Here is a 27,621-nt window from a genome sequence, read left to right as displayed (position 1 = left end):
GCAGTTCCCCTTGGTCGATGGAAAGACAAACTGTAACTCCCATGCATGGCCTCTACCATCATGTTGTAGGGTTTACACCGATTCTATTCTCCTTAGCTTCCTTGGTAGCAACGTTCGCTTACTCAACCTTGTCCTCTGACTTGCCGGGCTCCCTTAAGCGAATATGGGCTTTAGAGCAGTCCAACTCTCCAGCTGTTTCGATAATACCTTTGCATGATCAAGTCCTCCCATGGGACTCACTAGTACTTGCATTCGAACTTTTCCCTCGGTGGTACATAGCCCTCATATGCTGATAACCAAGGCTTTCATCCGATGCAAAATTCGATGCACGCACGGAAGACCCGCCTCTGCAGTACCATGACCTTCACTCCTTAAATCCATAACCCTTCTTGTCGTCGTGTTGTTCACCGAAGTGGAGCACCCAGTAGCTGTCGATCATACCTCCGTATGATATAGTCTTATTGTCGTGTTGTTCACCAAAGTGGGGAGCACCCAGTAGCTCTCGATCATACTTCCGTATGATATAGTCCCTCACGAGACTATATTCGTGTGTATCGCATTGCCACGAACTGTTCCACCACGATTCGTTGCACCATATCACATCCTGGTGACATCTCCATTGTATTCCGATCCTTGTGGGATGAACTCGAATTGTGATCCCTCTATGTGCGGCCTCTGCCAATACATCGCAGGGTCTCTTCCACCTTTGATTTTGTTCGCTCATTTTGGCAATCGACATTCGTCCATCCACTCTCGAGTCACACTCAGACGAAACACAACTCTAGGACAGTCCGTTGCCTAATAGCTCTCGAAGTCCATCGACTTCGCTGAAATCGGTATACCATTTCTGGATCCTGGGCCTTTGCCCCTACCAGTGATTGCAAAAGGCGCTCAGGCGCTCGCCTAGACGCTCGGGCGAGGCGAGGCGAGGCCCGAGCGCCTCGCTAATGTCCCAGGCGGCGCGCTTCAAACAGGCGCCGCCTGGGCGCTCGCCCGAGCCCAAGCGCTGGGCGCTTCGGGCGAGCGCCTAGGTAAACCAAGGCGACCGAACCAGAATTTTAGGTCTGGTTCGGTCCTGGTTCGGTTGTTAGTTAGTTCAATCGAACCAACTAAACCGATATAACCCCAACCCTAACCCTAACCCTAACCCAACACTAACCTGCTGCCGCTGCCGCTCTCGATCCCGATCCCGATCCCGATCGCGATCTCGTCGCTCGCTGCCGCTGCTCGTGCCTCCCGCGAGCCTTCCCGCTGCTCGCGCCTCCCGCGAGCCCTCTCGCTGCTCGCGCCTCCTGCGAGCCCTCCCGCGAGCCCTCTCGCTGCTCGGGTCTCCTGCGAGCCCTCCCGCGAGCCTTCCCGCTGCTCGCGCCTCCCTCGAGCTCTCCCGCTGCTCGCGCCACCCGCGAGCCATCTCGCCTCCTGCGAGCCCTCCCGTGAGCCTTCCCGCTGCTCGCGCCTCCCTCGAGGCCTCCCGCTGCTCGTGCCTTCCGCTCCCTTTCCCTTTCCCGCTGCCGCTGCCGCCGTTGCCGTCGCTCGCTGCTGCTGCTGTCGCCACTGCTGCCGCCGTTGCTGCCGCCGCTTGACGCTGCTGTCGCCGCCGCCGCTCGCCGTTGCTTCCTCGTTTCTCCATCAGGCTCAGTATACTCTTAATATTAAGTTTATTTGAATTTTGAAATGATTAATTTTCTGTTAATAGATTAATAATATATTATTTTGATTTTAATGTTGTTAATTTTTATTTATTTGAAATTATTGTTATAATTATATTATATATTTTTATAATTTAGATAATTTTAAATAATTATATTATATATTTTTATAATTTAGCGCCTCGCTTCGCTCGGGCGAGCGCCTCGGGCGTTTGTGGACCTTGGCGCCTTTTGGCACCTAGCGCTTTTTAAATCACTGGCCCCTACCAGCACAATCTCCGTTGCGCACCGCTTTCTTCATGGCAATTTGAATGGCAGCACTATGGCATATTCTTCAAGAGTACCCGCCTCCGCGTCGTCTTACCCCGTGTTAAGGCCTTCTAAACCCAACTTTGCCTCCGCAAGTTGAGTCTCCTTAGTTCCTCCATCAAATGCTTCTCCGAAATAAGGTGCATGTGCCTAGAAGCTCCCTTCGTCTTTGGCACCATGCAAGATGAGTTCGCACCATTAGAATAAAGGACCCATGGAACGACATGATCCCGCTCTTATCTCTACAAGAGTTCATGTCCTTGATCTCTATCCAAGGAAAGTTCTATGCCTCCGCTCCATGTTCTATCTTCTATGCCAGCTCCCTACATGCGGCTTGGGTACTTCGCCAAGTTACACCCAAGTTGCTCCGCTCCTCGTTTTACATTGAGTTGATAGTGGCCCTCGCGCCCACCATTCCACGGGTCAGCCCTCCCTTGAGTCTGATCTCCATATCAACTCCAAATGTGCCTTCATTTGTGTTGCTTTAGGTTGCTCCCCCACTTGATCTTGCAATACATCCACCAATGCACTCTCTCAAGCGAGATGATGCGACGACTCATCGCCGCTCGTTCGATCCATTGAGCTTCGTGGAGTTATTGTTTTTGAGGTACTACTCCTCAACATGTGCAGTTCATTGCATATGATTCTCCCTCTAGAGTGCCGGGACTTATCTCTCCTGGATATCTATCCCATTGGAGCAACATCTCTCTTCGTTTCCTTTCCTATGAAAGTTTCAAAGACCACCATCCCCTTGGACTACTCTGACTTGATGAACTATGCATTGTTCTGCCTCCAGCAAATGCACTTGCTAGATTGCGACTCCATGTCAATACAGTCCCCGCTGCACCACTCAAGGCCTAACAACATGTTGAACTCACTGCACACTTCAGCCTCCCACGGATGTATCCTTTTCATGCCGAAGAGAAAGTTTCAATGCTCCATGGTGTCGAGTTTCGGTCGCCTTGGGATAGCCACGAACATTCTATCGTTTGCATACAAGCCCTTGCATGAGTATCGAATTCTTCGAGTTAGCAATTCCCCTCACCTTTGTGAGCTTTGCACAATTCTTTCGGTCGCTGAGCAACCCATTCCACCTTGCTGGTCTCCTCCTTTACCAAGGGCCTCGCTTGCCTTAAGCACCATCAAGTACGGTTGTCAACGCCGAGCCGTAGCTCGAACTCAGTCATCCTAACCTTTGTGCGCTACGCATTCTTCCCAGCTTACTTGTCCTCATAGTGCCTCTTGCGCGAAGGGTTGGCCATTCCTCCGAATGCCAATCTTAGATGCCCGCGCCTTTGAGCGACTCCTTTTCCTTACATCCCCATGCCCGTTTTCCCCAAAACGGTCGCGCGTGCTAGCTGCCCTCAACACAGGCCCGCTAGGTCCCCCACGTTTGCATGCCAAGTGTTTCTATGAGTGCTTGTCCCGCTCTGATACCATCTGTCACGGACTTAGTTGGTTTTGCCTAAGTCGTGCTGTCACAGACTTAGCTGGTTTCGCCTAAGTCGTACGGCACCCTTGCGTGTCCGTTCGCAAAGGTTAGCCTCCCTAAAACCTTCCATGGTCCCTTAGGACCCACAAAAGAAAAAACGGGTAAGAGAAAACGCCTCATTCGGGATCCACAAGCAAACATTTCCTAAAACACTTCATAAACAATGCAAATTACAAACAGACTTTACAAGCTCTGAACAGTTGCACAACAAAGGGTCAAAATGATCCACTACAGACCGAAAATCTCTCACAAGTGTCCACATGACAACCTTTATTTACAAGCCTAAAGCGGCCACCAACCCAACTAAAAATGAGACTATTAAGTCTTCGGTCGTCCCTCTACATACTGTGCAAAGCATGAACATACCAAAATATGCGGCCTCTGCCAATACATCGCAGGGTCTCTTCCACCTTCGATTTTGTTCGCTCTTTTTAGCGATCGACATTCGTCCATCCACTCTCGGGTCACACTCAGACGAAACACAACTCTAGGACAGTCCGTTGCCTAATAGCTCTCAAAGTCCACCGACTTCGCTGAAATTGGTATACCATTTTTGGATCCTGGGCCTCTGCCCCTACCAGCACAATCTCCGTTGCGCACCGCTTCCTTCATGACAATTTGAATGGAAGCACTGTGACATATTCTTTAAGAGTACCCGCCTCCGCGTCCTCTTACCCCGTGTTAAGGCCTTCTGAACCCAACTTTGCCTCCGCAAGTTGAGTCTCCTTAGTTCCTCCATCAAATGCTTCTCCGAGGTAAGGTGCATGTGCCCAGAAGCTCCCTTCGTCTTTAGCACCATACAAGATGAGTCCGCTCCGTCAGAATGAAGGACCCATGGAACAACATGATCATGCTCTTGCCTCTGCAAGAGTTCATGTCCTTGACCTCTGTCTAAAGAAAGCACTGTGCCTTCGCTCTATGTTCCATCTTCTATGCTGGCTCCCTTCATGCGGCTTGGGTACTTCGCCAAGTTACACCCAAGTTGCTCTGTTCCTTGTTTTTGCATTGAGATGATGGTAGCCCTCGCGCCCACCATTCCACGGTTCAGCCCTCCCTCGAGTCCGATCTCCATATCGACTCCAAGTGTGCCTTCATTTGTGTTGCTTTGGGTCGCTCCCCCACTTGATCTCGCAATGCATCCACCAATGCATTCTCTCAAGCGAGATCATGCGACGACTCCTCGCCGCTTGCTCGGTCCATTGAGCTTCGTGGAGTTATTGTTTGTTGAGGTATTCCTCCTCAACATGTGCGGTCCGTCCCACATGATTCTCATTCTGGAGAGCCGGGACTTATCCCTCCTAGATAACTGTCCCGTTGGAGCAACATCTCTCTTCGTTTCAGAGACCACCACCCCCTTGGACTACTCTGATTTGCTGAACAAACTGTGCATTATTCTGCCTCCTGCAAACGCACTTGCTAGATTGCGACTCCACGTCAATACAGCTCCCGCTGCACCACTGAAGGCCTAACAACATGCTGAACTCGTTGCACACTTCAGCCTCCTACGGACGTATCCTTCACATGCCGAAGAGAAAGTTTCAATGCTCCATGGCGCCGAGTTTCGGTCGCCTTAGGATGGCCGCGAACATTCCATCGTCCGCAGACAAGCACATGTATGAGTACCGAATTCTTCGAGTTAGCAATTCCCCTCACCTCTGTGTGCTTTGCACAACTCTTTCGGTCGTTGAGCAACTCATTCTACCTTGTATGGTCTCATCCTTTACCAAGCGTCTCGTTTGCTTTGAGCACCATCAAGTATAGTTGTCAACATTGAGCCGTAGCTCAAACTCAGCCACCCCAACCTTTATGCGCTCCACATTCTTCCAAGCTTGCCTGTTCTGGTAGTGCCTCTTGCGCGAAGGGTTGGCCATTCCTTTGAATGCCAATCTCAGATGTCCGCTCCTCCGAATGACTCCTTTTCCCTACATCTTCATGCCCGTTTTCTCCCAAACGGTCGCGCGTGTGCTGCCTGCCCTCAACATAGCCCCGCTAGGTCCCCCACGTTTGCATGCTAAGTGTTTATATGAGTGCTTGTCCCGCTCTGATACCATCTATCACGGACTTAGCTGGTTTCGCTTAAGTCGTGCGACACCCTTGCATGTCCGTCCGCAAAGGTCAACCTCCCCGAAGCCTTCCATGGTCCCTTAGGACCCACAAAAGAGAAAACAGGTTAGAGGAAACGCCTCACTCGGGATCCACAAGCAAACATTTCCGAAAACACTTCATAGACAATACAAATTACAAGCAAACTTTAAAAGCTCTGAACAGTTGCACAACAAAGGGTCAAAATGATCCACTACAGACCGAAAATCTCTCACAAGTGTCCACATGACACAACCTTTATTTACAAGCCTAAAGCGGCCACCAACCCAACTAAAAATGGGACTATTAAACCTTCGGCCGTCCCTCTACATGTTGTGCAAAGCATGTACATACCAAAAGACATGGACATACATAAGCATTACAACAAACATCCTGTTTAGAAGTTTGTCCGTGACAATGCGGCACCCTTACATATCCGTCCGCAAAGGTCAACCTCCCCGAAACCTCCCATGGTCCCTTAGGACCTACAAAAGAGAAAACGGGTTAGCGAAAGCGCCTCACTCGGGATCTACAAGCAAACATTTCAGAAAACACTTCATAATCAATGCAAATTACAAACGGACTTTACAAGCTCTGAACGGTTGCACAACAAAGGGTCAAAATGGTTCACTACAGACCGAATTTCTCTCACAAGTGTCCACATGACACAACCTTTATTTACAAGCCTAAAACGGCCACCAAACCCAACTAAAATGAGGTTGTTAAGCCTTCGAACGTCCCTCTACATGCTGTGCAAAGCATTAACAAACCAAAAGATACTGACATCATAAGTATTACATTAAACATCCTGTTTAGAATTATGTCCGTGACACTATACATGAAGGGTTATTTTATGCACTAGTACTTATTTTGGTGTTTGAGGATTAGAAAGGAATTTAGGAACTGATGATATTGGTAGAAGCACTCTTGGAGTTTTCTCTTAAGCTCTGTATCTCTTGGATGCTTCCTTGAGTGGTGAGTCTTTTATTTTCAGTTCTGTATCCTTGTTTATTATCCTTGGGGTGATGAACTTTCTGTATCCCTTTGTGATTTTAAACTTGGTAGTGAGCTATTATTTTATTTTATTAAAGTATTATCGTGAGTTCGTTCCTTTTCTATCTGAGAAACTTATTCCAACAAATACAACTATACTATCAGCTTTCTTTTAAAATCTATTCCGCATTACCCCGATATCATGATGTATGCGAATATCAAGCAAAAAGGTTAAACAACTCGTGTAATAATGGACATGGGTGCTACCCATAATTTCATCGCTGACCGTGAAGCAAGACGACTAGGACTGAATCTGGAGAAAAGCTCAAGTCAAATGAAGGCGATAAACTCAAAGGCTAAGTAGATCTTTGGGTTGGCGAAAGGGGTCTCTATCTAAATTAGGATGTGGAGCGAAAGCACCAACATGATGGCATTACTGTTGGACAACTTCTAAGTGATCGTCGGAATAGAGTTCATGCACATAGTCAAGATGGTGCCAATGTCACTTCTAAACTCTCTATGTCTGATGGGAGGTGACGACCTCTGTATGGTTCCAGTTTCTCGAGGAACCAAGGACCTGTAACAACTATCAGCATTACAATTGAAGGAGTGTGAAAAGGTAAATTAACTTTTGTAGATATAGTGAAGCTAGAGCCACTTGATATAGAGCTTGCTCGAGAACCTATTATAGTGGCAAATGTTTTGAAGTTCGTAGATGCTATGCTACTTAAGTTGCCGAAAACTTTACTTCTACATAGAAGCATGGATCATTGCTTCGAGCTAGAGCCAGGACTGAAGCCTCAAAGCAATTAAATAAATGGTTAAACGGTGGCCTCATCTGTAGTTCCAAAGCACCATTTGAAGCTCCAGTTCTCTTCCAGAACAAACAAGATGGGAAACGATATTCTCAAGAAGAATACCCTATTCGTGAAAAGAGAAAATGCTACTTTGCTTAGATAGAGATTTTATTCTTGGAGCACCAAGACGATGGGGATCAATTCAGGTGGATAAATCGAAGGTGCTGGCTATGACAGAGTGGAGAATATCAAAGATGGTACTGGAGCTGAGATCCTTCCTTAGTTTCATCAACCATTATCAATACATATCTGGATACTTGAAGCACATAGCTTCACTAACGGAGTTGCTAAAGGAGCAGCCTTGGCAATTGTCAAACAAATGTGAAATGACATGCCAAGACCTAAAGGTTGTTGTGTTAGAAGAACCAGTGTTCAAATTGCGGAACTATGGGAAGTCTTTCGAAGTCCACACAGATACTTTGAACTTTGCTATTGGAGAAGTACTAATGCAAGCGGGTCACCTAGTGCCCTACGAGAATCGTAAGCTCAATAAGACCGAGCGATGATATCTAGTGCACGAGAAGGAGATAATAGTGGTGGTCCATTGTCTACAAGTATGGCGGAAGCCAGTGGGCCTTTTAGAGCCATTACCAGTACTAGAAAAGCTATTGGATAGCATTTCATTAAACTTCATATCAAGCTTGCTGATAGTAGGGGGACTTGGATCAAGATACTTGTGGTGGTCAATCAGTTCTCAAAGTATGCAACATTTATCGTTGTATCCTACACTACTTAACGGAGGAGGCAGCCAAGTTGATGATAAAGAATGTGGTGAAGAATACGACCAAGTTATTGCACTCCTACACTGCTCAATGACCGAGAAGCATGGTTCTTGGGGCGGTTCTTACGATATGAAGAAGCAGTCATCAAAGCCTACCAGCAAGCGTCGACGAGGGCGTCAACAGTTTAAGTGAGGGAGAATATCATAAATAGCCATCGTACACTCATAACACCTTCATCAATGGACCGTTTGTCGCTTTTGTTTGCTTATACACTCGTTAGTAGTGTGTTTTGCCTTGTTTTTGTGTGTTTTTGCTTGAAAACTGTAAGTAGGAATAATTTGCAAAGCTATAGAGCGACTGCTTACCAGAATGGGCAAAACTACCCCAAAATGGTCGAGTTTTCACATGCCATGACTTGTTTTGTGCAAGCTATTGTGCGGTGTGAAACCAGAACCCTAGAACTACCTGGGTGGCACAAGGCTAGATGAGGGTTTGAGGTAGTGTTGGGTGTTGATTGGATTTAGAAGTTCGCACGTAAAACCTATAAGAACTTGACAACGGACCCGATACCCGATGAGCAATCGTTTGTGGACTTGCGACTATTTATTTGCCTTTTAAAGTATATGTTTTCCCTTTCTTTCTTGCACACTAATTGTTTGTTGAATTGCTTGTAAAGCTATCCTCTTTACAAGATGTTGGACTTGTTCGTCACTTATTTTTTGAAATAATCAATTTGCTTTTTATAAGTCCTTTGGATCCTGAGCGAGGTTACATCTAAGCTGATCCTTTGCGGACGGATAATGTAAGGATACCTCATGACTTCGGCAATTTCAGCTAAGACTGTGATAGGATGGCATAGGAATGAATGGCCTCCCAAGAAGTGGGTTTGTCCTTTGTGACACTGAAAATTTGTTGGTCACAACATTGATAACACTGGCCTATTTTGGATCAAATTCACATGCCACATAGACTGCAATGTGCAGCAAAAACCCAAAAACTATCAGCAGGTTGTGCCTCTAGTAAGCAGGTTGGTCCCTCACCATGCTCCATAAGCTCATCGTGCAGCCGTGACATGGGCATAACTTGCTTCTTTTGAACTGTGACACTATAATGGAACTTTTCAGTGCAGATACATGGGTTTGTGCTAGGGCTCCTTAGAACCAGGTAGGTTGCAATGGATGTTAGAAGAAATTTCTATAATATGCTTTACTTGCCATAACAAACTTGCATAAAATTCCTTACGAGGACCGGTGGTGAAGAGGTAGGGACCTCTGAAATTTTAACTAGTAAATAGTAAAAGATACTTGCATGATACTGCCCTACATGGATCTCAATTGCAAGAAAATATCTAAGTATGTATCCAACTCCAAGTAATTCTTCTGAGATATTATCGCTTCCTTTTGTTGTATTCTCTGCAAAAGTGCACTGATGATAAGTTCTGTCGTGTGTTGCAAGAGATTTAATAGCAGCTACCTCTAGATATCCCATTTACCAGATCGTAAAAAAATGAAGACTGTGCCCTCATATGTTTTCTTTTGCAACCTTCAGTTTCTTCAACATGTTCTCCCATGTCTTGATCTTGTATAATTTTGAATTTCTCCGGTTTACCAACTGCTGAATCATTAAGTTGTAGATAATTAGTACCATTTGCATCTAAGGTTTTAAATTTCGACCGATATCAGGTTACCAAGTTTTAAACCATATCAACCAAAACACTGATCACTGGCAACCAGCTCTCCCTTTCTTGGCAACCCTCATCCTACTACTCCGGACAGCCAGAAGCACCTCTTCGCTAGTTTTTATGACAAATTTTTACATCTACTCTCCAATAATTAGATTCAACTTTCTCCATCAAGCACCAATCACCCTCACACCCATTGAAAACCTGTTGAAGTCATGTTATTTCCATGTCCGTCCTTATTTTTCTTGTATTCTTGCAATTAAGAATCAAATATTTTTTGTCTTATCTGCCTTCTGTGGCCACTTTGCTCACCCAGTTGTGCCATCAGCACTCAGCATGTTGGTCATACTGAGTGTTGTTAAGGAACAACACCATTATTACACCAAATGGGGGGCAAGGACCAGTACCAATATGACCCTTGACTGTATCTTGCAAGGCACAGGGCAAATCTCTGAATTCATTTTTTCTATACCATATTAAACCATGACCACACTTTGTTTCAAATTCACTATATTCCTACATATTCAGCATTTGATGCTGTCACAGATGGATAAAATATGCTTGCTCAATCGAGTGGTGGAAATACATGGTGAACAAAGAAGAGAAGAATTAAAGAGAAACCAAAACAAGAAAAGAGAAGACTGAGACTTGCAACTAGTGATTCAAAAAACGCTAGGCGCCAAAAGGTGCCAAGGTCTCAATATGCTCGAGATGCTAGGCGCTCGTCCGAACGAAACGAGATGCTCTGAAATATTAAAATATAAAAAAATATATAATGCAATTGATAAATATGATTATATGAATAAAAATATGATATTAACTACTGTTAACAGTAGATTATCTACTGTTAACAATAGTTAGAGGGAGAGAAAAGAGTCATCGATAGTGGAAAGTAGGGAAGGAAAGGGCAACAGTGACGGAGGAACTTTTGGACGACAAGAGACAGATATACTAGTATGTTAAATCCTTAAAAGATGGGATAATGTACAGCACTGATATCTATTAAATAATAATCTAAATAAACAATAATATACATGACAATGCTTGACATTCACTTAAAAGGACTAAGTTTTAACTAGCTTACCTATCATATTCATCACCAAAGAATTTATTTTTAGTACATAGTACTTCAAGAATGCAGAAAAGATAACAATAATATATGATAAGGGAAGCTAAAAGCATCATGTTCATTTTGCTGATCATGCTTTGGTACTTGATATTAACCACATAATACAGTATATTTAAAATCCTACAGTCACCTCATCCATAATAAAAGATCAACATATATGGATAAAGAAAAGTTCTCTTAAATAACACAAAGTATCAATAACAATCTTAAACATGACTAGAAACATCTGTAATTATTTAAAAGTCAGATACCTTGAGGAAGTATAGGACATGCATCAAGGATGAGGCAAGAAATTTGAAGTATTTGTGCTTTATGGAAGACTAGCCAAACAATTAGATCTGTGTTAGATTTATCCTGATCTCATATTCATATAGAGCAGATCACTCTAGTTGTAAAAGACATGTATATTTACCTTTATTTATGAAGAACATGCAATTACTTCCAAAGATAAAAAATATGCAATGACAATGTCATACTTAGAAGGAAACAAAACAACCGATTGCTTACTAAATATGCAATTACTTAGAACGAAACAAAACAACTTGTATATTTACCTTTATTTATGAAGAACATGAAATTACTTCCAAAGATAAAAAATATGCAATGACAATGTCATACTTAGAAGGAAACAAAACAACAGAGTCCTACTAAAACATTTTCTGATGAAGAGGATATTTCAATATCAAAGTTCAATATAAATAACAGTTAACTGGAAAATGTCAAGCTCGCTAAATCTGTACAGTTCATATTGGAGTTTGATATGGATATCTAATCATTGTCATTACCTTCATCAAGATGGAGAGTGTAGGAACCTAGAGGCATATCTCTATCAAGGCTGCGAATCACATTTTCGTCATCCTCTAGCCAAAATGCCCTTTTGGTTCTTAAACCAAATGCAGACTTGATGGCCTCCTTAATTGCCTCGGCAGTGCCATCGATACCAATCCTTCTTGAGTAATCACCCCATTTGACCAAAATAACCCTTCCATCATAGGAGGCATTATTATCTGCTTAGACAGTAGAAATGAACAATCTAGTCAAAACCAGGGATACTAGCAGTACGTCATGCTACATCTGTTTTGTGTTTACACTGATATATTTGCATATATCACTAGTAATACATCAAGAAGTTGCATGAATGTTCTGAAGCAGTCAAACCAAAATGTTCCTGTTTTCAAGATGATGTTCAAGAAGAAACAAATAAAAAAGTTATATATTTCTATTAGAAGACATACAAGGACCTTACCATTCACAGAAGGATCTCGCCAACTCCAAGGATTTACACCACTAGCTGCAACCGCTTCAGCAGCTGTTATGGCCAGTGGATGTCTATCATGCTCCAGAGGTCTGTCCATGTTGAGTGGTGATCTACCGTTTGCTAGATAATCATGGATATAGCTATTGTTATACACTGAAAAAAGGATATATATATATAGGGGCACAAATATTACTCACGATACAAAAGCTCTTGTAAGTAGCAATACAACTAAGATTACCACCAATAACAGATGATAAGAAAATGAAGAGGATATTTTACCAGAGGAACCTCTAACAAGAAAATAACTAATAGCAGCTTTATTCTTGACAAAAAGAATTTAAGTCATAGTGGAAGAAATCAGCAAAATAAAGGCTTCGTATAGAGAGGCAATGGAACTTGCTACTAGGGAACAACAAGTTCGATGCTTCAGAGAGAAAAATTTTACTAAAATTGTTACAAAGTAAGCATATTTCTAAGTTCTAACCCATCAGTCATCAAGTCTTATCCTTTCTCATCATCCAATGTGGGATTAACTAGGGTGTAATAAGCACTACTCCACTTAAATATTTGAGCTCCACATGATCTCAAGACATATAGCTAAAAATCGCTCTCACTATAACTCATGTCAGTCAATACAAAGGACTCAGATTGATTCAATGACATTTATCATAACTTAGTAGCCTACCGGCATGCCTACTAGCAAAAATTGGCCTTCAAAATGAGACCAAACATAAGGGTTCCATTTTTTGTCTCAACCATATGGACCACGTCCAAGCAGGCAAAAACCAGGATAAAGAATATCTCTTTGCCCAAAATCCATATCCAAGCAAAAACTAATATATGGTATTATAACGAAATGAGGTTCAGGTTTTATGCAGTGAAAAAAGTGGGTCTGCATTACCAAGTAGACATCAGATCAGTCTAAGTGGGCTGAGTCCAGGTTATATGTAGTTCTTTATTATTTATCAAAATGAAAATGTGAACTAGCTGTTATACTTAAAGTTTGATGAAAATTTCAGGTCAACCCTATCAAGTTTGAGTAGATTGAAAAAAATAATGACCAACAAAGTACATAGATTAGCCTTCATATCGCAACAGTGAAATATCATTAGGTTTAAGTTGTCCAAATGTCAAAATTTTGAGTTATTGAAGGGTTCAGATTTTGATTCTTACAGTACGCCCTAAAGCTATTCAATCAAAATCTGATCCAGACTTGTTGACCTTATGTCACGGACTACCACCGTGTGCCTGCAACACCTTCGTCAACGGGCCATCGCCACTTATGTTTGCTTGTACAATTGTTTGACATTGTGTTTTGCCTAGTTTTTGTGTTTTTTCCTTGGTTTTTGTAACCCTAGGCAGTTTGCAAGGCTGCACAGCAACTATTCGCTGAACAGGGCAAACTGAGCCAAAACTGCCTTGTTTTCACATGTTGCGGCCTGATTTCTCAAGCCTGCTATCACGGATAAAATTGTAAATGGGGTGTTTAATGTAATGCTCATGTATGTTTGTATCTTTCATTTTGTTCATGCTTTGCACAGCATGTAAAGGGCTGACAGTAAGTTTAGCAGCCCCATTTTGGTTGGTTTTGATGACCGTCTTAGGCGTGCAAACAAAAGTTGTATCATGTGGGCACTTGTGAGAATTTCGGTCTGTAGTGGACCATTTTGGACCCTTTGTTGTGCGACCGTTCAAAGCTTGTAAAGTCTGTTTGTAATTTACATTGGCTATGAAGTGTTTGCTAAAATGATTGCTTGTGGATCCCGAGTGAAGAATGTTGAATCTCGTATTTTGATGATGAAACCACTTGATATGTGTTTATGATTTAAACTGCATTTTGAGCGATGCAGGTCTACTCGATCAGGTTTAGACAGTTGACGCAGGAGGAATTGACGTTGCGCCGGAAGAGATCACGTCAGGATATTGGATGGCTGAATGCTTCGGACGTCGGGCATCGGGCCAAGGAGAGTGAAATTGTGCCAAGGATATCGGGGTTGCGGAGGTCAATCGCCGATTGGGCAACAAGCCGCAAGAGAGGACGATGCACCGAAGAATCGGACGAAGCGCCAACCAATGACGTGCCGGGCAACAGAATGTCAATTCGCGTTGTAATAATTGTCTAGATCAGAGTTGAGTTTTGGTTTGTGTGTGCAGGATTAACTACGACAACGATGAAGACATAAAGCAAAACAAAGTGCTGGAGTCAAGCGCGAAGAATTCATTGGGAGTTCGAGAGTTCGACGGAAGTCCGAAAGTTCGTCGGGAATGCTGCCGGAACTAGCCGAGAATGAGTAGGGAGCTTGCCGAAGGGTTTTTCGGAAGCTCGCCGGAAGGTTCGTTGGAAGTTCACGGAGCTCACCGAGAAAGATCGGAGCTTACCGAAGAAGCTCGTTGGAACTCACCAAGATTAAATCGTGAAGTCTAGGAGCTTGCCGGGAGTCCGCAGAATGGTTTCCGAGAGTTTATCGAAAAACCGTCGGAAGTTCGCCGGAAGCTCGCCGGAAAAAGTCTTGACTTACGGACTTTGTAATAGTTTAGAAAATGTCTTTAAATTCATAGTTAGCACGTTAATTAGGGTTAGGATAAGGTGTTAATCTTATAACCCAAGTAGGGGCCAATTGGGCCCGAGTTCGGACTGGTTTGGGCCAAGTTTGGAGCCCAACCAGTGAGCTGAATTGGCCTAGGCGGTGGCACCGCCCAGCACCCGAGCACTGGGCAGTGGCACCGCTTGGCTGGGCGGTGGCACCGCCAGCATCGGGAACATAAGATAATTCAATTTTTTGGAGCCCAAATTTGAATCCTCTTGAGGCCTATAAATACCCCTCAAGTCTCAGCTGAGAAGACAACTTTTTGAGCAGCAAGTGTTTGAGAGAAAGGTCTTAGAAAAGTCCTAGCTAATCTTGTTTTCATTTTGCTAGTGTTCACCTCCTTCTTTCTTGCTGAAAATTTGTAAGAGAGTGAACCGCTTGTAAAGAGTTGTAAGAGGGGTATTTACCCTTCCCTTTCAAGAGATTTGCTAGTGGAAGGTGGGAGCCTCATCGAAGAGGGGCCACGCAAGTGGATGTAGGTCATTTGACCGAACCACTTTAAAATCGGCGTAATCTCCGGTTTGCGTTTATGTTTATGCATTTATCTTTCTGTAAACCTTTACTTTGCTAAGTTCACTGCCCTCATCTTATTACGTACGCTTTCAACGTAATTGAAACAATTTCAAACGAAACATTATTTTTATCGTACGAAAGATTTTCTAAAACCAAAGTTTTAATCCGCTGCACTATTCGCTGAACAGGGCAAACTGAGCCAAAACTGCCTTGTTTTCACATGTTGCGGCCTGATTTCTCAAGCCTGCTATCACGGATAAAATTGTAAATGGGGTGTTTAATGTAATGCTCATGTATGTTTGTATCTTTCATTTTGTTCATGCTTTGCACAGCATGTAAAGGGCTGACAGTAAGTTTAGCAGCCCCATTTTGGTTGGTTTTGATGACCGTCTTAGGCGTGCAAACAAAAGTTGTATCATGTGGGCACTTGTGAGAATTTCGGTCTGTAGTGGACCATTTTGGACCCTTTGTTGTGCGACCGTTCAAAGCTTGTAAAGTCTGTTTGTAATTTACATTGGCTATGAAGTGTTTGCTAAAATGATTGCTTGTGGATCCCGAGTGAAGAACTTTCTCTAACCTATTTTCCCTTTTGTAGGTCACAAAGGACCATAGGAGTTTCAGGAATGCTAACCTTTGTGGATGGGCACGCAAGGGTGCCGTACGACTTAGGCAAAACCAATTAAGTGCGTGACATATAGTATCAGAGCGAGACAAGTACACTTAGAAACACTTGGCATGCAAATGTGGGGGACCTTGCGGGGCTGCGTTGAGGGCAGCTAGCACGCGCGACGGTTTGGGGGAAACTAGCATAGAGATGTAGGGAAATAAGTCGCTTAGAGGAGTGGGCATCTGAGATTAACATTCAAAGGAATGGCTAACCCTTCACGCGAGAGGCACCACAAGGACAAGTAAGCTGAGAAGAATATGTAGCACACAAAGGTTGGGATGGCTGAGTTTGAGCTACGGCTCGACATTGACAACCATATTTGATGGTGCTCAAGGTAAGCGAGGTGCTTAGTAAAGGATGAGACCATGCAAAGTAGAATGGGTTGCTTAGCAATCGAAAAAGTTGTGTAAAGCTCACAGAGGTGAGGGGAATTGCTAACTCGAAGAATTCGATACTCATGCAAGGGCTTGTATGCGGATGATGGAATGTTCATGGTCATCCCAAGGCAACTGAAACTAGGCGTCATGGAGCATTGAAACTTTCTCTTCAGTATGGGAAGGATATGTCCATAGAAGGCTAAAGTGTGTAGCGAATTCAGCATGTTGCTAGACCTTGAGGGATGCAGCAGGGGTTGTATTGGCGAGGAGTCACAATCTAACAATGCACAGTTTGTTTAATAAGGCGGAGTAATCCAAGGGGATGGTGGTCTCCGAAACTTCCAGAGGGAAGGACGCAAAGAGAAAAATTACTCCAACGGGACAGATACCTTAGAGGAATAAGTCTCGGTTCTCCAGAGGGAGAATCATATGCAACGAACCGCACATGTTGAGGAGTACCTCAAGAGAACTCCACAAAGCTCAACGGACCGACCAAGCGACAAGGAGTCGTCGTATGATCTCGCATGAGGTAATGCATTGGTGGATGCATGACAAGAACAAGTAGATGAGCGACCCAAGGCAACACCAAATGAAGGCACACTTAGAGCTGATATGGAGATCAAATTCAACGGAGGGTTGACCCGTGAAATAGTGGGCGTGAGGGCCATAATCAACTCAATGCAAATCGAGGAGCGGAGCAACTTGGGTGTAATTTTGTGAAGTACCTAAGCTGCATGAAGAGAGTCGACATAGAAGATGGAATATGGAGCAGAGGCACGAAGCTTTCCTTGGACACAGGTTAAGAACATGAACTCTTGCAGAGGTAAGAGTGGGATCATGTCGTTCCATGAGTCCTTCATTCTGATGGAACAGACTTATCTTGCATGATGCCAAAGACGAAGGGAGCTTCGAGGTAAATGCACCTTTGATAAGACCCTAGGGTTTTATCATGGAAAAAATGGGAGAAAAGGGGATGATCACTTCGAGGGGATTGGCCTTCTAGGATTTGTCAAAAGACTTAATAACATTTCATTGTCTGTTGAAAAAAAACGATTACATCACTATTTATAGAGTTTCACCTAGAGTCCACCAGGACTTAGACTCTTGATAATAAATAAATATTAAATAAACCTCTACCCGACTCTAACTGAACTAAACAAACTCAATAAATATTATTCAAAAGCTCAGAAAATAAAAAGATCCTAACAAATCCTCCCTCTTCAAATCAGCCTTGTCTTCAAGGTTGAGCAGCATCAAACTCGGAGAGTTTCTCTTTCAACACTTCAGTCACAGGATATCTGCGGTGCATCACAACCCGTTGATCAAGTAAATATGGTCTCCACTTCTTGATAATGTAAGCAATAGATTGGCCTTTTGGTGTTTAAGTCTTCTGAAAAACCCTCTCCATCTGATGGCTAGTGGCAGTTGTGACCTTACTTCCACATCTTCCCTTTAGGATCACCTACTTTCCATTAATAAAAAACTTCATGATTAGTTCAGAAAAATTCCATGAAACATTACCCAAAGTTGATAGTCATTCAATTCCGAACACCACTTCGAAGTCTTCCAAGGGTAGTAAAAAAAAGTCTACATGCAACTTTTTGCCCTACAAAGTCAGTTTAATCTTTGAGTACTTGCTATCACGGGTTAAAATCCGTCCATTGACGACCTTTACTTCGAATTTGTTAGAGTCTTCAATGTGGTAGGCTAATCGGTCGGCAACCTTACTGTCTATAAAATTATTAGTGCTACCAGTATCAATCAAAACTGTAAAATGTTGATGTTCCAAAGTTCCTCCAACTTTCATAGTTTGCGAGTTAGAGTAGCCGGGTAATGCATGCACTGTATGTATGATAGGTCCGACATCATCATCAGAATCCATACCTTTATGATCGGAGTCTACATTGTTAGCTTCTGATTCCGCCTCAATTGGTTCACTCATAAGAAGTTGCCCTTGTTTACATCGATGCTTCCTACTCCACTTTTCATCATAGTGCCAGCACAAACCCTTCGCTGATCTTTCCTTGAGTTCTTCTCGGGTTAGTCTTCGAATGTTAGGATTTCAACTAGGAATAGATGGGGTGGGTGGCTTGCTAATCATCTATTTGTTGTCACTTCTGTTTCGACGATTTTCCCTACTAATTTTTTCCTTACGTAAATGTGCAAATAATATCGCAGCGATCATAATGCAAGGTTGACGAGCTTTAACTTCACACCGGATATCTAGATTAAGTCCTTCGATAAATATACCCACGAGCTGTCGTTCAAATCAATCTCTAACTTGATTTGATAATCTTTCAAACCTGCTATGATATTCCGACACTGTAGAAGTCTGATGAATTTTAGCGGGCTGTCCATCAACATTCTCGTATTCAGATAGACCAAAGCGAACAAGAAACTCTCTCTTGAACTGCTCTCACGAAGGAACTCCGTGACAAGTTTCATACCAATCATACCACTGGATTGCATCTTCGTCTAGCTGAATTGAGACTATTTCTACCTTGGATTCTTCTGGGGTCCTGTGAAAACGAAAAAAATTTTCTGCCCTAGAGATCCAACTGGTTGGATCCCTATCTTCCCATCTCGGAAATTCTATCTTAATGCGTGGGTAGTTTGTGTCACAATCTTGGGGCTCTTTTCCTGTATCTCTAAATTTGTTCAACGCAGAACTTGAGCTCCCATCTTGTTGAAATTTGATAAGGCTCTCCGGTAGGCTCTTTTTAAAATTATTAAGTATTTCTTATAGTCAGTTCTCAATTTTGATTTCCAATGCTTCCATTTGTGCTTTCACTGAGTTATCGGTAGCCATTGCGTAAGATTGCAAATCCGTAATTCTTAGTTCTTGTTTCTGATGTCTGATCAAGGGCATTAGCACTATCGACGCGAAGCTGCCGAGGAAGCGGATGCCGAGGGCAGTGCTGCGGTCGCTGCGAGGAAGAGTTGCTGCCCTGTTTCTATCGCCACGAGGAGCGAGGCAGCGTTGAAGCGGCCGGGGTTGAGAAGAGGAATCGGTGGTGCGTGCGTTACTGGGGTTAAGGCAGGGCAGCGCAAGGATATGCGGAGGGAAGGTCGCTTGCCGGGGAGTAGCAACAGCGGTAGTCGAGGAGGCAACGAGGGTCGTGGCTAGGATACGAGGGGCAATCGTCGTTGGCCGAGGAGTTGCGGTGGTGGAGAGGGGAAACAAGGGTACGTGGTAGCCGACCGGGAAACTACGGTTATCGAGCAACTGCGACTGCGACCCAAGGGGAGGCAGCGTGGGTTACGGCTGGGAGGCGGGCGACGGTCGTCGCTAGCCAGGAAGTTGCGACGGCGGTGGTGGCAACTGGTGCCTGCTCTGTTTCTGTCGCACCACAAAAACAGTGACGCCGAAGGATCGTGTGACCGAAGCTGCGACCAAGGGGAGGCAGCGATGGTGGTGCGTCTAGGTGCAGCGTCGTCGATGATAGAAGCGACAAGGGGGTGGTTCGATGGCTATAAAATAGCAGTCGTGGCCCTTCTCGCTCGAGCGAGATGGGGCAACAAGGAGGGAAGGTCGCTGGCCGAGGAGCAGCGACAGCGGTGGTCGAGCGGCCGGGAAGCAGCAGCGGCGATGGAGGAGGCAGCGAGGGTCGCGGCAGGGGTGCGGACTGTCGGGGAGCAGGGGCGGTAGTGGGGAGGTGAGTCGCCCTGTCCGAGAAGCAGTGGCAGTGCTGGAGAGGGGGAGGTTAGTGGCCGAGGAGAAACGGTGGCGGTGGAGAACGCGTTGCCTTGCAGCGGCGGCGATGGTGGAGAAGGGAAGTAGGGGTGCGACTGCCGGCCTTTTCTCTCTCTTCTCTCTTTTTTTTTCCGATGATAACTGTAGCGAGAACGCCGAGGATCGCTACTTTGATACCAAATGATAAGACCCTAGGGTTTTATCATAGAAAAAATGGGAAAAAAGGGGATGATCACTTCGAGAGGATCGGCCTCCTAGGGTTTGTCAAAAGACTTAATAATATTTCATTGTCTATTGAAAAGAAACGATTACATCACTATTTATAGAGTTCCACCAGGACTTGGACTCTTAATAATAAATAAATATTAAATAAACTTCTACTCGACTCTAATTAAACTAAACAGACTCAATAAATATTATTCAAAAGCTCAGAAAATAAAAAGATCCTAACAACCTTATCTCAGAGAAGCATTTGATGGAGGAACCAAGGCGATTCAACTTGTAGAGGTGAAGTTGGGGTCAAAAGGCTTTGACACAAGCAAGAGGATACAGAGGCAAATACTCTTGAAGAATATGTCATAGTGTTGTCATTCGAGTTGTCATGAAGGAAACGGTTAACAGTGAAGATTATGCTAGTGGGGGTAGAGGCTCAAGATCCAGACAATGGTGCACTAATTTCAACGAAGTCGGTGGACTTCGGGAGCTGCTAGGCGATGAAATGTCCTAGAGCTATGCTTCGTCTGGGTGTGACCCGAAAGCGGATGGAGGAAGGTCGATTGGCAAAGGAGCGAACACAATCGAAGGTGGAAGAGGCCCTACGATGCGTTGGCAGAGGCCACACATAGAGGGATCACAATCCAAGTTCATCCCATAATGATCAGAATGCAATTGAGATATCACCAGGAGAAGACATGGTGCAGCGGATCATGGTGGAACAGTTCGTGGTAATACGATATGCAGGAAACTAGTCCTGCGAGGGACTAGATCAAATGGAGATATGATCGGGAGCTACTGAGAGCTCCACTTCGATGAACAATATGATGATAAGAAAGACTATGGATTCAAGGAGTGAATGTCATGGTATCGTAGAGGCGGGTCTTCCATATATACATCGAATTTTGCATCAAATGAAAACTTTAGTCATCGGCATATGGGGGCTGTGTACCACTGGGGGCTATGTACTTCTATATTAATTTTCAGAGCCCTGGCCTTATTGCAAGAATGTTGTTCTCTTCATGAACCTGAGAGGGTTAGAGCAGTGTTTTTGAAAGCACTGAGCGCTAAAAGGTGCTAAAGTCCAAAACGCCCGAGGCACTAGTCATGCGCCTAGGCGCCCGCCCAAGGGAAGCAAGGTGCTCTTGAATATTAAAGTTTAAGAAATACATATTACAATCAATAAATATAATCACAATGTGATGAATTTAAAGCTCCTAAGTTCTAACTCCTAGCAAAGTAACAGTACACCACCTCAATATGGCGTAGCAAGTTACTCGACGAAAGTATTACCTATAAAATGAGAAGATGGAGAAATGGTGATTGAGGAAGGTAGGAGAAGGTGGAAACCGACTGCAGAAGAAGTTGTAACGACGAACATATGAAGCCATAGTGGCAAATGAAGCTAATGAAGTTGTCAGCGACAAAAGAGGAAGGTGACAAAGAGTACGAAAGCAACAAATGAAGCTACAATGGTAGACGACACGTATGAAAGCGACGGACGAGCAATAGGTTTTTGCTTCCGATTTCTTTCACTGGTCGTTGTTAGGGTAAGTACCCGTACAACCTACATTAGTTGGTTCGATTGAACCAACTTTCTCACCCAATTGAGATTTGGTTCGGGTGCTCGCCCGATGTGCCCAACACTTGGGCTTAGGCACATGCTTAAGCGGCACTCCATTGAAATGCCTCGCCCTGAGGTGTTGAGAGGCGCTCAGGTATCGCCTCACCTCGCTCGAATGCCTTTTGAAAACATTGGGTTAGAGACAGCCCTGTATACTCTCATAACCACTGCATCTCCAATTTTAATTACATGCTTGACATAAATGATGCTTATTCTCCTTCTGAACATTCTATAATTTTTTTGTTTTTTTGTGTAAGTTTTGGCAATATCTTCAGATAATCCACCAAAACTACAATGGCTATTGGATTCTCCCCATCTTTGACCTTCAACCCCATAATGGCTGAAGCAATAGCTCTCCATAAGGCTCTCCAGCATGCACATATACACAATGGCCAAATCTGCTGGTGCATCTAACTCCCATCGCCTCATCAACTACATCAATGGATCCTCTATCATCCCATGGCAACTTAAACCTATTGTATATAACATTAAACTGCTAGCTTCTAATTTTTCAGCCATTAGTTTCTATTTAAGATCTCTCAACTCTAAGGCTTATGAGCTAGCCTTTCTTCGTAGAGCCTCATGACAAGGTAGGTTCTTCGCCTATTCCTTTGTCATCTTTTTTTAGTAATAGAAGTTTTGTATTTGAATCAAACAAAAAAAATCAAGTCATATAGACTAACAGAATATTTTCTTCTCTTCCAACAACTAGCAAAACAAGAAACAAGAAAAAATAGAGAACATTATTGATAAAGAAAAAGAAGGAAAGAGAGGTAGTGTTAGGCAATGACTATTGTATCGCTCGAAACGGTATGAAATGAATGGTATATACTAGTCCGAACTGTCACGCACTTAGCAGGTTTTGCCTAAGTCATGCGGCACCCTTACGTGTTCGTCCGTAAAAGTCAGCCTCCCCGAAATCTCCTATGGTCTCTTAGGGCCTACAAAAGAGAAAACGGGTTAAAGAAAGCATCTCACTCGAGATTCATAAGCAATCATGTTAGCAAACACTTCATAGCCAATGCAAATTACAAACAAACTTCACAAGCTCTGAACGGTCGCACAACAAAAGGTCCAAAATGGTCCACTATAGACCGAAATCTCCCACAAGTGTCCACATGACATAACCTTTTATTTACAAGCCTAAAACGACCACTAAATCCAATTAAAATTGGGTTGTTAAGCCTCCAATCGTCCCTCTATACGCTGTGTAAAGCATGAACAAACCAAAAGACACGGACATACATAAGCATTACATCGAACACCCCATTTATAATTTTTGTCTGTGACATTCTCCTCCACTTATTCCTTCGATATCCTCGTCGAAGCCTTTGTCGACGCTGTAACACCTCGCCTTTGCTGAGTCTTCAATCTTCTGCTCCAGTTGCAATGCGCCTCTTGACTCCCAACTGCTCTCCACCGTTGTTGTTGAGTAGTCGAGCTATTAATCCGCCATGCTGCTTCAACTCACCAATGACTCTGACTCTAGTGTGGGGTTGGTTGCTCTTTCCGCACACTTCTGAAGCACTCGAAGTATTTGCACTCATTGCATTAAGTTAGCTACTGTGATTCACCTTCTCAATGTCATCGAACTTCTGAAATATAAGAAGTTTCCACCCCAACTTGGAGCAAGTCTCTATTAGTTTTGGTCGCCTCTTGGACTGTACCGTCTTCTCCATCATCTTTATCGCCTACTCCTTTGAGTCGCAAAGGTATAGTACCGCGTACTGCCTACTTCGTTCCTTGGTCGAGCACTCTTGCATTAACCCAAAGTTCTCCACTTTCGGCTATCTTGATGAGAAGCTCGTTGACACCGATCTTACAAAGTTCCCTGGCCTCTACCCTTCAGCATTGTCTCGATACTTAGAGTTTGCCTCTGCATGCTCCACCTCCTCGGCTCCTTTCACAACCAAGCACTCTCCCTCCAGGAGAACAAGGGATCGACGACTTTACGAAAGTCCCACCTCTGCAGGACCATGGCGCTACCATGCCCATGACCCTACTATTTGTTACCTCGCATCTGCGTCTCTTTCTTCGTGATCGGTAGATCTGCCTCTATGGCACTGTGGCACTCCTTCGAGTCCACTTTCATTCTAACCGATGCTTAGTTTTTGGTAGCTAAATCCCTCTAGACTCATCATCGTTACCTCGCCCCTTTCAACCACTTGCTTCAACACCTCTGTGTTCTCCAAGCAATTCCCCTTGATCGATGGAAAGACAGACTACAACTCTCATGCATGGCCTCTGCCATCATGTTACAGGGTTCGCACCAATTCTGTTCTCCTTAGCAATGTTCGCTTACTCAGCCTTATCCTCTAACTTGTCGGGCTCCCTTCAACGAATATGAGCTCTAGAGTAGTCCAACTTTCCAACTGCTCCAATCATACCTTTGCATGATCAAGTCTCCCCCCCCCGGGACTCACTAGTTTTTGGATAGTTAAGTCCCTATAGACTTGTCGTCGCTTCCTCACCCCTTTCGATTCCCTACTTTAACACCTCTATGTTCTCCGAGTAATTCCCTTTGGTCGATGAAAAAACAGACTGCAACTCCCATGCATGACCTCCACCATCATATTGCAGGGTTTGTACCGATTATGTTCTCCTTAGCTTCCTTGGTAGTAACGTTCACTTACTCAACCTTATCCTCTGACTTACCGGACTCCCTTAAGCGAATATAAGCTCTGGAGCAGTCCAACTCTCCAGTCGCTCCAATCATACCTCTACATGCTCAAGTCCCCCCATGGAACTCACTGGTACTTGCATTCGATATTCTCCCTCGATGGTACACAACCCCATATGCTGATGACCAAGGCTTTTATCTGATGCAAAATTCAATGCACGCTCAGAAGACCCGTGTCATGCCCCAACAATAATCCATAATATTATAATTCAATAATACATTCCAGGATCCAATCACACATTTGAGGATACTGAGAAAACATTCAAGTCATTCATATCTATAATTCCTCAATTCATAAAACCTGTGCAGTTTAAAATCATATACTGCGTTACTCGATGAATCATAAAATTTGAAAACCAACTCACCTAAACAATAACCACCTCATAAATCCATAAGTGTGGTATTCTATATAATCACAAAAAACCAATGTTTACCACGTGTTCATATCATTACACAAATTTACTTAACACTCCAAAATCCTAAACATGAGAGGTTCTTTAAACTTTTACAAAACTCTAAGTTCATATTGACCATCAATATTCCATTAAACACCAAGTGTACTTATACAACAAAAACATATCATTCACTAAAGGTTTGCCCAAAGTCTTCTAGCTTTCCACTGTCGTAGCTCAATTTAAACATTCTAGTGAGCGACAAACTATCCTGAAAAATTTATATAGCAACGAGGTGAGCATATATAGCTCAGCAAGCGACTAACATATCAATGGCGAAAAAAGATAATTTCAAAGCAAATAAGGTACCAAATATAGGGTAGGGATACAAGAGTCCATAGATAGCCGCTCAACGAATGCAGAATTACAATGTCATTTCAATCGAAGCATGTTTTGTTCATAACAAGGGAGTAAAGATTAGTTGGAGCAAATTATTGACGTAATAAAACATTTCGGAACACATCAATGGCGGATGAAATACTTCGGAACATATCAATGGCATATGAAGCATTTCAGAGCATATCAAAGAAAAAATACGAAACAGAAGCTCAAACGTCGCATTGGACGTTGCACACATTTCATTCTTATCCAAAGCACATATAGAAGCACATAACCAAAGCTCTGAATATCATATCAAACAGATAGAAGGTGATATGGGATCCTAAACATAATATAGCTCATCCATTTTTGAATGACCACCAAACATAATCTAGAGCATCGTGGGCTCTAAGCATATGCCCTTTACCATTTTTGGCAAAGGTCCAAATAATCCCTTTACCATTTCTGGCAAAAGTCCAAATAATCCCTTTACTATTTTTAGTAAAGATCCAAATAATCCCACAAAGACCAGAGTACAAAAGGGTATTGTGAATAATAAAATATGACATATCGGAAACACATGTGGAACAACGGAATGCATGTGCCTACACAGAACATTGCGATACAAACATGAACTTTATATAATAGATTCAAGTATGCAAATAATTGAAAGACAAAAGTATACAGGATTTCAAAGCAATACTGTAAAGCTCAACTGAAATAAGGATTTTAGCTGAAATCAATTTCCTAAGAGATGAAACAAGAATAGGTGAAATCGACCAAAGCTCGATTCTGACAAAATTTGAAAGGAACATTTCATGAATTGTTTGGATAACCAATTATGCTCCAATTTACACAAAATAGGTGTCATTCGAAAGATGTATCAATCTATATCTAGATAAATCAAGTTTTGTATGAATTGAAGAGTTCAACATTGAGTTATCAACAGTTTAGTAACCAAAGGTCAGAGAATATTATCTCCATTTTACAGAATTCATATAGTTGATTTGAACATATGAATCAATAGTAATTTATGCTCCAAATCATTCAAATCAGATATGCACAGAAAGATCTATGAGTCTAGTTTCTGATAAATCATGTTTTGCATAAATCAGAGTTTTCAATAAAGAGTTATAAGCAAGAGAGTACTGAAAGGTCAAAACCGACAGTCTCTGTTTTACAGATTTCATAGGGTCAATTGAAATAACAGTTTGGATAGACAAATAGACTCCAAATTTATCAATCATGATATCAAAAGAAAGATCTGTGAGTCTATCTTCAGATGAATTTGATTTCGCCTGAATCCAAAATCGTTACAGAAAGTTATGGCTAGAACAATACAGAAAGGTCAATTCGTCAAAAAATTTCATATTCATAGTTTTGTTCCCAAACGAAAGAAATATCATGTATGAAGCCAAAGTCTTCCAAACTTTTCAGGATTAAAGATGAAATCAGAGATCAAGAGTTATGTAGGAAGGGGTTAGAACACTTTCCTTAAACAAATTTGAGTCCCAAAAATTTGGAATTGATGCAAAATCTCAAGCAAAGCAAAGCTTTTTTTTTCTTCCTCTTCTACTTCAATTCCTCTTGCCTTCTCTTCTCAAACCAACGTTGGCTACAGCTCTTAAGTTTTCCTTCTTTAATTTCTCCTCTGATGCAATAGATTTGGCTAATGTAAGAATTGCAAGGCGGCAAGCATGCATGAAAGAGGCCTATGTGTCATCCTTAAAACAAACATAGATGGCACCATTAGGTTAGCTAGTGACACATGTCCACCATTTTTTTTTTAAACCTAATATGAATCTTTCACAAATTATATTACATTTCTAATATTTATATTTAGGTCCCTACATTACAAATAGGCTCTTACAAAATATTCAAAAATGAGGGATGCTACAACCCGCCTCTGCGATACCATGGCATTCGCTCTTTGAATCCATAGTCTTTCTTACCGTCATGTTGTTCACCGAAGTGGAGCTCCCAGTAGCTCCCGATCATACCTTCGCAAGATCTAGTCCATCGCGGGACTAGTTTCGTGTGTATCCAATTGCCACGAATTGTTCCACCATGATCCGCTGCACCATGTCGTCTCCTGGTAACATCTCCATTGCATTCTGATCATTACGGGATGAACTCGGATTACGATCCCTCCATGTATGTCCTCTACCAACACATCGCAGGGCCTCTTCCAACTTCCATTGTGTTCGCTCCATTGGTAATCGACCTTCGTCCACGATTACCTTCGTCCACCCGCCCTCGAGTCACACCCAGACGAAGCGCAGCTCTAGGACAGTCCATCGCCTAGTAGCTCCCGAAGTCTACC

General features: G+C 43.1%; 1 protein-coding gene across 2 annotated transcripts in view; it reads right to left on the bottom strand.

The window, feature by feature from the left end:
* Positions 1-27,621, bottom strand: part of LOC135612604 (trihelix transcription factor GT-1-like) — a 46,774-nt gene that overhangs the window by 11,315 nt on the left and 7,838 nt on the right. The window contains exons 3-5 of one of the 2 annotated variants that reach the window (XM_065109081.1): positions 12,161-12,292; positions 11,700-11,921; positions 11,143-11,234 (exon numbers count right to left, since the gene is read on the bottom strand). In XM_065109081.1, the coding sequence (XP_064965153.1) occupies positions 11,158-11,234; positions 11,700-11,921; positions 12,161-12,292 (431 nt within the window). In that variant the 3' untranslated portion in view covers positions 11,143-11,157. Of the gene's footprint in view, positions 1-11,142; positions 11,235-11,699; positions 11,922-12,160; positions 12,293-27,621 lie in introns of those variants that run through there. The other variant, XM_065109080.1, reaches the window with a different exon arrangement.

This window comes from Musa acuminata, chromosome BXJ2-5, assembly GCF_036884655.1.
Source record: "Musa acuminata AAA Group cultivar baxijiao chromosome BXJ2-5, Cavendish_Baxijiao_AAA, whole genome shotgun sequence".
NCBI lineage: Eukaryota > Viridiplantae > Streptophyta > Magnoliopsida > Zingiberales > Musaceae > Musa > Musa acuminata.
The sequence above is the reverse complement of the archived record's forward strand: the minus strand, read 5'-3'. Positions and strand labels throughout refer to the sequence as shown.